At 47.1% G+C, this 11,468-nt stretch overlaps 1 protein-coding gene across 2 annotated transcripts in view; it reads left to right on the top strand.

Moving 5' to 3' along the window:
- LOC126481525 (replication factor C subunit 3) overlaps positions 1-9,635 on the top strand; it is an 88,420-nt gene extending 78,785 nt beyond the window's left edge. The window contains exons 7-8 of one of the 2 annotated variants that reach the window (XM_050105333.1): positions 9,226-9,429; positions 9,566-9,635. In XM_050105333.1, the coding sequence (XP_049961290.1) occupies positions 9,226-9,414 (189 nt within the window). In that variant the 3' untranslated portion in view covers positions 9,415-9,429; positions 9,566-9,635. Of the gene's footprint in view, positions 1-9,225; positions 9,462-9,565 lie in introns of those variants that run through there. The other variant, XM_050105331.1, reaches the window with a different exon arrangement.
- The last annotated feature ends 1,833 nt before the right edge of the window (positions 9,636-11,468 follow it).

The following is an 11,468-nucleotide window of genomic DNA, read 5'->3' on the forward strand; positions in this document are numbered from 1 at the left end:
CATACTGGTCTCAGACATTGTATTTGGAGTTTACAGATGATGTGTCTTGATCTAAAGCATTTTAATCAGCCTGTGCTTGCTTTAAAATTTGATAGTCTTCCAAGAGTTTCGTTAGATTGAATTGCCATTTAACATTTTTTTTTCAATTGGGAATGAAGATATATTCTCTTTGTGATCTTTTTTGTGTAAAACACTTCGAAACAGCATCATCTAGGTCCATGTTCATGATAAGCTTCATAGTTTTACGACTTGCCGATCCATTAGTAAAATTAAACTTATATATAAAATTTGTGATGCTCCTCTTTTGCTTTTTATATCTGTAATTTTTGTGTTACCAATCTTATACTCATTAGATTACTTGGATGCAGATTCACCTTCCTCTAACCTTTTATTTGTGTTGTATTTATCTGTCTCATGTTTACATTTAGGAATTTTGTGTCACAAGTTGAAACAAGTGATTGTAACAGAGCACAAAAACAAAACGATTACTATTGTCGGCAATGTGGCATTGGTGTGTGTGTGTGTGTGTGTGTGTGTGTGTGTGTGTGTGTGTGTGTGTGTGTGTGTGTGTGTGTGTGGCGGGGGGGGGGGGGGGGGGGAATGCTAGCGGATAGATCGGTTAAGCATTCATTTGATTGACCACACACACACACACACACACACACACACACACACACACACACAGTTTTAATGAATAAGGTGGCGAAGTAGTTTACACCCTACTGCCAGTCCGATGAAACATGTCACTTTAACTTGAAGCTCATGTGTAGTTGGCTTCACTGCAATTGCGAGGTCGCTATACTTGGCACCGCAGGATGTTCTGCAAATGTAGGTTACAATTGCCATGTATATAAGCAGTTGCATAATAATGTATACGTAAGTATAACAAAGAACATGTTTCTGGCAATCAAGAAAACAACTACAGAGAAAAAGTGTATGCTGATATATGAAACTGCGACATTAATAAATAACAACCAAAGTTAATGACAGTGTCTAAGAGAAATTGTTCCGATTTGTTACCACAATAGCTGTGTATAAAAACTTCATATAGTAATGTAAACAAAAACACACTATCAACATTCATAGAATGAAATAAAGAAATGAGTGCTTACTATGATACAGAATGAAAGTGTTAATTCTTTGTATGTTGACATGCACCAACTTAGGTGTCAGTGGTCCAATTCCATCAAGTTCTAATCACTATAATTGAAATTGGTGCCAAAACCATCATTTTCATCAACAGACATCCTCATTTATAATTCTATCTATAGTCTGTGCTAAGCTTACCAATGTTGTCTACTTTCTTCCTCCATGAGCCATCGTCTACACTAGCAAGATCTTTGTGCAATGCTGTCGTAAGAGGCGACTAAAAGGAGTCTCAACTGTTTCGGCGTTTAATGTGATGGTCCCCTAAGGGGTTTGACCACTCCATTTCTAAATTTTTCCGTTAGTGCGTACCATTTGGGGAAGGACACCTTACGTGGTGCATCTTAAATCCATCTTGCCCTAAGATCTGGCACACCTGATTTTTCATGGAGTTGGACTTACATCGAGCTTCCGGCCACATCCACATCCCAGTGGAATGTATGCCACTGGGTGGCATACATTCCCTCCAATGTGCTCTTCCATCTTTGCCCTCATGATGTACATGGATATTTCGACACCCGACATCCAGCACGGTAGCTAGTCCGTTGTGGTGGTAGCCCCCTGACTACACAGGGATCGCACTGCTGATGCCTGAGCTGCTACCTCCCCACGTATGCCGAGGAGTAGATGCTTATCCCTCTGGGGCATCGGGACCCCCGGCAAAGGCCATCCTGCCAGGCGGTCTTTGCTGCGGCTGGGTGGCGCCAGTGGGGAGAGCCCCTGGTTGGAGTGGGTGGCATCAGGGCGGATGACCCGCAATGAAGCGTGGTACATCGTCTCTCGCTGGTGGGCCTCCACCAGCAGTCTCTAAGCGATCGAGGTCTACCCTCAACGGGAAGAAATTTGATCAGAGATCGTTTCCCTCCCTGCCCACTCCATGGGAGGAACGCCTGGCTAAAGATAGCAGTGGGGAATATTCCCCCCGGTACCTCGTATGTACGCGGGTTGATGGGGACTCGTTTATGTCGACCAAGCCCCAGTTTTTTGTGGAGCATTTAGAGGACAAGTTCGGGGAGGTGGAGGGCTTGTCCAAGATGTGCTCTGGTTCTGTGCTCATCAAAACGGCATCCTCTGCCCAGTCACGGATGTTGCTCAATTGTGACAAGTTGGGGGATGTTTCAGTTAGCATCACGCCGCATAAGAGTCTCAACATGGTCCAGGGTATTATATTCCACAGGGATCTTCTTCTGCAGTCCGACGATGAATTACGCGCCAACCTTGAACGACGAGGTGTTCACTTTGTCCGGCGCGTCCATCGGGGTCCGAGGGATAATCAGGTGGCCACCGGTGCCTTCATCTTGGCCTTCGAGGGTGATGTCTTACCCGAAAAGGTTAGGCTGATGGTTTACCGTTGTGATGTGAAGCCATATATCCCTCCTCCGATGCGGTGTTTTAAGTGCTGGAAGTTCGGGCACATGTCATCTCGCTGTACTTCCAGCATCACGTGTCGGGATTGTGGACGTCCTTCGCATCCCAATACTCCATGTGCCCCGCCTCCTATCTGTGTTAACTGCGGAGAACAGCATTCCCCCTGCTCGCCGGACTGTAGGATATTCCAGAAAGAAAGGAAGATAATGGAATATAAGACCCTGGACCGCCTGACATACCCTGAGGCTAGGCGGAAATATGAGCGGCTCCATCCTGTGGCAATGACATCCACTTACGCCGCTGCTGTCACGACGGTTCTCCCATCGTCCCGAATCGGCTCTCAGATCGGTCAGAATCCACCAGCCCCCTTGCTTGTGGGGGGCCCTTCACAACCTGTTGCTCCTGCTCCATCTACTTCAGGAGCAACACCCCCCCAACATTCCGGGACATCAGTTCCCCCTTCCCAGCCGGAGAAGCGTAAGACTTCTTCGACTCCTCTCGCAAGGAAGGGGTCCCTTGGGGACCTCCCTTCGCAATTTCCGACCAGCGGCACAGCAGACACCCACAAGTGGCTCAAACAACCACCAGTCCCTGGTCGTAGGGCCTCACAGTCGTCGTCCGTCCCTGAGACTGACCCTGTGAAGCCCCCCAAGCCTGAACCACCGAAGGCACAATGCGAGAAACTGAAACAGAAGCAGAAGAAAGTCCCCAAGAATACCGACATTGCGGTGGCACCCGTCCCACCGCTTCCTACAAACTCTGCGTCTGAGGACAAGGTAGAGATTCTGGCGTCCGCTGAGGACCTCGATCTCGCTGGTCCCTCAGACGCCATGGATAGCGCCAACACCGGTGCTCTATTGGAGGCAGCAGGTGACCCAGCGGCGTAATCTGTCTTCAAAGTCCCGTCACGCCTCTCTCAGACATGGCCAATAACATCCTCCAGTGGAACTGCGGTGGTTTCTTCCACCATCTAGCTGAGCTCCAACAACTTATCAGCCTTCATCCTTTTCTCTGCATTGCTCTGCAGGAAACTTGGTTTCCAGCAATGCGAACCCCCGCCCTCCGTGGCTATCGGGGTTATTATAAGAACCGAGCAGCTTATGCAAGGGTGTCTGGTGGCGTCTGCATCTATGTCCTTACCTCTCTTCACAGCAAGTCTGTCCCTCTACAAATGGCTTTAGAGGCTGTCGCTGTTAGGGTGTGGACGCCACAGGCTATTACCGTCTGCAGTCTTTACCTTCCACCGTATGGTGATGTCGCGCAGCATGAGCTGGCTGCTCTGCTGGCCCAATTGCCGCCACCTTTCTTGTTACTGGGCGATTTCAATGCCCACAACCTTCTATGGGGTGGGACTGTCTCCGATGACCGCGGTCGTGCCGTGGAGCATTTGTTGGCTCAGCTCGACCTTAGCCTCTTGAACACGGGTGCTCCCACGCATTTCAGTGTGGCCCAGGGCTCGTTCTCAGCCATCGATCTCTCTCTTTGCAGCCCCGGACTTGTCCCATCCCTCCACTGGAGAATGCATCCTGACCTGTGTGGTAGTGACCATTTTCCCATCTATTTGTCACTGCCCCAGTGTCATTCTTCTGGGCGCCTGCCCCGCTGGGCTCTCCACAGGGCTGACTGGCCGGCTTTTACTTCCGCTGCAACCATCGAGTCTCCCCCACAGGGTGACATTGACGAGGTGGTCCGTGTCTTAACCACGTCAATCATTTTGGCGGCAGAGGCTGCCATCCCCCGCTCTTCTGGACTCCCTCGGAGGAAGGCTGTACCCTGGTGGTCGCCGGAGATTGCTGAGGCTATTCGCGACCGTAGGCGGGCCCTCCAGCGTCATAGGCGGCACCCGTCTCTTAGAGACCCTCATCGCCTTTAAGAGGCTCCGTACCTTGGCCCGTCGTCTTATTGCACGGCGTAAGCAGGAGTGCTGGGAAAGGTATGTCTCATCCTTGGGCTCCCGTGTCTCCCCCTCGCTTGTGTGGTCCCGGATCCAGCGGATTTATGGATACCAGACCCCTATGGGTGTCCCTGCGATCTCCTTGGACGGCGCTGTCTGCACGGACGCTGCCGCCATTGCTGAACGCCTTGCTGCACACTTTGCTAAGAGCTCTGCGACTGCAACTTATCCCCCCGCCTTTCGCTCTCTAAAGGAGCGAGTGGAGCAGTCGCCGTTATCATTCCACACGCGTCGTTCTGAAAAATACAATGCTCCTTTCAGCGAGAGGGAATTCCTCGCTGCCCTCGCCGATTGCCCTGATACGGCACCAGGACCAGACTGCATCCACGCACAGATGCTGAAGCATCTCTCCAGGGACTGCCAGAGACACATCCTCACCATCTTTAACCGCATTTGGAGCGAGGGCGTGTTCCCGTCGCAGTGGCGAGAGGGTGTTATTGTCCCCATCTTGAAGCCCGGTGCGGACCCACTGGCGGTGGACAGCTATCGTCCCATTACCCTCACCAACGTTTTGTGCAAATTGTTCGAATGTATGGTGGGGCGGCGTTTGTGTTGGGTCCTTGAGTCGCGCGGTCTCCTCGCTCCATCCCAGGGTGGCTTCCGTCGGGGCCGGTCTGCTGCGGACAATTTTGTGCGGCTGGAATCTGCTATCCGTACGGCCTTTGCCCGACGTCAGCATCTCGTTGCTGTCTTTTTTGATCTGTGGAGGGCGTATGACACCACATGGAGGCATCACATCCTTGCTACGTTGCATGAGTGGGGTCTTCGTGGTCGGCTCCCGGCTTTTCTGCAAACCTTTTTATTGCGCTGCTCTTTCCGGGTGCAAGTCGGTGCCACCTCTAGTTCCGCTTATACACAGGAAAATGGGGTCCCGCAGGGCTCGGTGTTGAGCGTCTCCTTATTTCTAGTGGCCATTAATGGTCTGGCTGCAACAGTGGGGTCGTCGGTGTCTCCTTCTTTGTATGCTGACGGCTTCTGCACCTTCTTTAGCTCCACGACTACGGGAGTCGCCGAACGCAGGCTGCAAGTAGCCGTTCGCAAGGCAGCATCATAGGCTCTGACTCATGGTTTTCAGTTCTCTGCAGCCAAGACTCGAGTTATGCACTTCTGCAGGCGTCGGACGGTCCACCCTCATCCTGAACTTTACCTCAACGGCCACCTGCTTGAAGTGGTGGACACATGCCGCTTCTTAGGACTCGTCTTTGATGCCCGGCTCACATGGGTTCCTCATATTACTCAGCTGAAGCAAAAGTACTGGCGGCACCTCAACGCCCTCCGCTGCCTGAGCCACACATCTTGGGGTGCGGATCGCTGCACGCTGTTGCAATTGTACAGGGCCCTTGTGCAGTCCAGGCTTGATTATGGGAGCCTGGCCTATGGGTCTGCATCACCCTCAGTGTTGACATTGTTAGACCCCATACACCACTGTGGGGTTTGGCTTGCAACTGGCGCTTTTCGTACGAGCCCCGTGGATAGTCTACTGGTGGAGGCCGGGGTTCCCTCGCTGCAGATTCGTCGCCATCGACTGCTCGCCGACTATGCTGTCCACGTGCATTGCTCGCCGGGCCATCCCAATCGTCGCCTGCTTTTCCCTGCCATGGTCCTCCATCTGCCCGAACGGCGACCTAGGTCTGGGCTTTCCATAGCTGTCCGCGTCCAGTCCCTGCTGTCGGAACTGGGGTCATTCCCTCTTCTGCCTCCCTTCCGGGTCCGTGCACCTACGCCTCCCTGGTGTTTGCCCCGGCCGTCCGTCCGTCTGGACTTGGCACAGGGACTCGGTTCCGCCTGTGGCCCTCCGTCGCCGTTTTCTTGCGCTCCTCGCCTCATTTTCGGGCTGTGAGACTGTCTATACTGATGGTTCCCTGGTTGATGGTCGCACTGCCTACGCTTTTGCTCACGTTGCCCATGTTGAACAGCGCTCCTTGCCTGCTGGCTGCAGTATTTTTACTACAGAGCTGGTGGCCATATTGCGCGCTCTTGAGCATATGCGTTCCTGCTCCGGTACGTCCATCGTCATCTGCAGTGACTCCCTGAGCCGCCTCCAGGCCATCGACTGCTGCTATCCCTCTTCTCCTCTGGTGTCCTCTAGTCAGGAGTCTGTTTCCGCCATTACCCGTTCTGTTCGGTGGTCTTTGTTTGGACGCCAGGTCACGTTGGCATACTGGGGAACGAACGTGTTGACAGGCTGGCGAAAGGGGCGATCGACGCCCCAGCTTTGGAGATCGGCCTCACGGCTCGCGATCATCAGCTGGTGTTGCGCCGTAAGGTGTTTGGGATGTGGACTGCTGAGTGGCGTGGCATGACATCCCCGAATAAACTGCGGGCTGTGAAGGAGACGACCGATGTGTGGCGCTCCTCCCTGCGGGCTTCTCGCAGGGACTCTGTCATCCTGTGTCGGCTGCGCATCGGCCATACCTACCTGACGCACGGTCATCTTTTGCGTCAGGAGGATCCCCCCCTGTGTCGGTGTGGGTCCCGGCTGACGGGCACCCACATTTTGTTGGAGTGTCCCGACTGCGCACCCTCCGGCAGTCTTTTAATCTCCCGGGCACTTTGCCTTTGGTTTTATGCGACGATGCCTCAATGGCTGATGACTTTTTAAATTTTATCCGTGGTAGTCCTTTTTATGGTTCCATTTAGGGAGGTCCTGCACCTTTCCCTTTCCGTGTCTTTTGTCCTCGCGTCTCTCAATATTTGTTGCTGTTTTGGTGTGTCGTCGGATGGTTGACTCTTTCCCTTTTTTTTGTTCTCGTGGTCAGTCAACCAGTCTCCGGCCATCTTCTTTTCTTCTGTTTCTTTCTGTCTGGTGTTCATCTTCTTGTCTGTAGTGTTTGTTGCTGCATTTGTGTTCTTTTAGTGCCTGGGGGGGAGTCTCCTCCCCCCCTTTGGCTTTTACCTGCTCCGCCAATTTTCGGCTCGCCGTTTTTGGAATGGGGGACTGATGACCTTCGCTGTTTAGTCCCCCTTAAACATCCCAACAACCACCACCACCACTTTGTGCAATGCCTTTCCATTTATGTTATAGTAAAAGATTTATTATTTTGAATGCAAGTCTCAATGTCACTCTGAGTCAGTTCAATTTTGTTGAAATGTCAGTGATAAAGTGGTAGTCTAATTACCATATGACGCTGTTCTCTAGCAACTTCATCTATAGACACATGTGCTTACTTTGTTTCACAAGCTCATATAGCAGCAGTTTTGTTAGACTCATGTCCACAGCAATGTGTCTCACCATAACCACTGCACAATAGTTGCTTCGGAGTCAGTAGGTGTTGGACTTTTGTCTAATATCACTGAATTATAAGGTGCATTATCCATTACAAACACTGTCGGAACTCTAAACTGGAGCACCAAATATTTGAAGCACTGCAGAAATTTCGGATGGTCCAGATCCTTATGGCAGTCACAGGTTTTTCTTGATTGAAAAACTAAAAGTTCTTCATACACAAAACCGTTCGAAGAACCTGTGTGGTCTACAATGAATCTGGCTCCTCTTTCCGATGATTGACGACTGCTCCTATTCAGAGTATCATCTGTTCAGCATTTATCAACTGCTTCTCCAACATTTACCCAGGTTTCATTTGACCATATAATTGAATGGCTATCCTTTCCTATAATTTTATGAAAGAAGATACTAGGAGCCACAACTGCATTAGCTTTTTGGAGCATAAGACCATATTTTAAAAAAATATAATTTAAAGTGCTGTTTTCCCTACTGAAGAAAATTCAGAGTCTTTTAAAGAAATCAGGAACTTTGCTGTTGTGGGGTATTCTCTCCTACTATAAATCCATAAATGTGCTGAAAAACTGCATCAGTTTGGAATGACTCTAGATCTGTAACTGGGCAAGGCTGCTTATTTTTCTTTCCAGAGGTACTTAAAAATACTATGTTTTGTTCCAAATGGTCTACTTCAGTATCTTACAAGTCTTGAAGTAGCACTTCTTTCCTTATTACAGCTCTTTCTTCATTGTGTTATGATCTGAGAGGCCCTTGCACATACATTTTGGTGAATTGACTTGATTTGCAACTTTCCTCATACTTCAAATCTGGTACAACAATAACAACTATTAGTGTATTCACCACAGTGTACAATCTCATGGACTATAGCATTCTGCTTACAGCCTGCAAATAATAGTTAATTAAAAGTACAATGAGATCTGACACTGATAGAAAATTTGTTACTTATTCACATACTTAGCATTAGATTTGCATTGAATAAAGCAAACCATACGAAGCTAGAACCGGCACAAATGGGCCGTCAAAATTTTGTCTGAATAATTACTGTTCATTTACCTTAATTGTTTTAAGTACTTCAGATTTAGAATAACAGGTCCTATGTCTTCATTACATTCAGAGATGATTGTTACCTACTATCAGTCATTTTCATTACTAGTAATACATTAATAGTTGTTTGCTTTTGTTTGTATTAATAAGCCTTAGCATTTTGTCACTTACACAATTTGTCACTAAACACATCCATGTAAGTCTTCTCATTGTGGATAAACAAAGTTTTTAACAAACTATTCTAAGCATGTTCTTTAATAATATGTCTACTGCACTTAAGATATCTCCTCTTCATTTCTGGTTATATATACTGAATGTAATAAAGTAAAGACAAGACGTTATAATGGAGGTGTTACAAACTGTATGAAATTCTAGTTAATGGTCTTGGTAGTTAACATCTGTGTGAAGAAGTATTTGATGTGCTGCCCCTTTCCAGTTATTTTTGTTTATATTATTATTTTATTCCCTACAGCACCTCGTTGATGAAGTGGTGGAGAAGTGCGACATGCAACTGAAGACACAAGTGGTTGCTGCAGCAGCTTTATATGAACACCGTTTACACCACGGAAATAAAGCTATTATGCATTTAGAAGCATTTGTTGCAAAGTTTATGAGTATCTACAAAAAGTTCATGGAGGATATGATGCATGATATGTTTTGAGAAACAATAAACCACCTCTCTCCCCCTCTCGCTATCCTTTCTGACCATCTTTCTCCTGTGTGTGTGTGTGTGTGTGTGTAAGTTTATGAGTATCTACAAAAAGTTCATGGAGGATATGATGCATGATATGTTTTGAGAAACAATAAACCACCTCTCTCCCCCTCTCACTATCCTTTCTGACCATCTTTCTCGTGTGTGTGTGTGTGTGTGTGTATGTGTGTGTTGTGTGTGTGTGAGAGAGAGAGAGAGGGGGGGGGGGGGGGAGGGGGGGGGGAGAGAGAGAGAGAGAGAGAGAGAGAGAGAGAGAGAGAGAGAGAGAGAGAGAAGTGAAGGTATTCATTGATGGAAAAGTTTTCTTTGGACTTGTATTTTCCACTGGAATATGCTTGTTTAATTCTGCACATGTAAATAATAAATCAGTACTCTAAAAACAGTTTTGCATTTTATTATTTCTCAGTGCTGTACCTTTGATCTGGATATTATTTGTGGAGTACAACAATTGAAATAAGATAGACTGCTACTCACCACACAGAGGAGGCACTGAGAGCAGCAGACAGGCATATGTGCTTACATTGTGCCTGTCTGCTGTGTTTGGTGAGTAGCATTCCATCCAATATCATTTGTTATGTAAACAAAAAATCTATTCATCAAGCAGCAGCAGGAGAACAGAGATATATGTAAAGTTTTGCATTTGCAAACTTATAGAGCCTTTTTCTGCCAGAAGGGAAAGGAAGAGGAGTGAAGGAAAAGGACTGGAGAAGTTTAGGAAAAGGGGTAGAATTTGGAAAAGTCACCCAGAACCCTGAGTTGGGGGAGACTTACTGGATGTGATGGCCGTTCCTCCAACATCTGTCACTGGTGTTGGTCTTACCCGTCCATTATGTCCATATGTTAGCAAATGAATTTGCAAAGAAAAAGGTAGGTCCTCCTTGAATTCTTTATCATATCTGGCTAAGGACCCTGACTGACTAACAGCATTCGAGATTCAGGCAAATGAGTGTTTTCAGAATACCTCCTTTGTGAATGAATTATGAATTACACTTTTCTAATATTGTTGAAGACAACAACAATGATAAGCTGATTTGTATTAAGCACTGTTGTAAAATCTTGTTAAATGCTTAATACTAGATTACAACAGCCGTATATGTATATTGCACATTGTGCTTACAGAGAAGGTTGTTCAAAGACCAATAATTCAAGCATTTGAAGCATTCAGAATCAAAAGTTGCTACATCACTGCTTGAAATTTGTATTGTGGGAGAGCTAATTAAAATGGATAAGTGGTTGCGAAAAGTAAATATTAGTGCAAGATCTGTAGACAATCTGCATGCCCCTCCTGGATTTCCTGTCACATAATTTACGCAAAACTCCCAATTTACAAAGTGAGCTTATGGAAAAGGACCATAATGCTACCTCTACCACAACATCATGTTCTGACAAACGGAGTGCTGGACATGATTTGGCATACTGCAAGGTATATGATAGTGAATAAATCTGAAATTTTGTGGCACACAAAGTCTTACAAACATTTTAATCAAATGAAGACTGTTACATCTACTTCTAATACATCTTCAACACTACACAGCAATGCCGACGATGTAAGTAGGCCAGAAATTACATTAACATCACTTGTTGCTGCCAATAATTTACAATCATCACCTTTGATACTGTACATTGATTCCTCTGTGTAAGAACGTCTATTCTGATTCAACAATCGCTCAGAGGATTGCTTTAAAGCGTGCAAAATTTTAAAATGTTATTGGGGATGTGTTAAGGAAGTCATTCAGAGTCCTTACATGATAAACTGAGACATCCAGGTACGTTTCTTTCACTCATCATGGATGAAACTACTCATGTAACTGTTACTAATCAATGTGCTTTAAAGGTTGTGTATTTTGATAGGGTTCCAGGCCAGATTTAAACTAGTTTCTTTAATATGTTTGAAGTTTCATCGGACAGTGCTACATTCTGTCCATCCTGAGAATAAACCTGATGTAAACAAACACGATGATTGATCAGAAGCCGTAGCACATGTACACTGGTGGTGGTAAGTC

This window comes from Schistocerca serialis, chromosome 5, assembly GCF_023864345.2.
Source record: "Schistocerca serialis cubense isolate TAMUIC-IGC-003099 chromosome 5, iqSchSeri2.2, whole genome shotgun sequence".
Taxonomy (NCBI): domain Eukaryota; kingdom Metazoa; phylum Arthropoda; class Insecta; order Orthoptera; family Acrididae; genus Schistocerca; species Schistocerca serialis.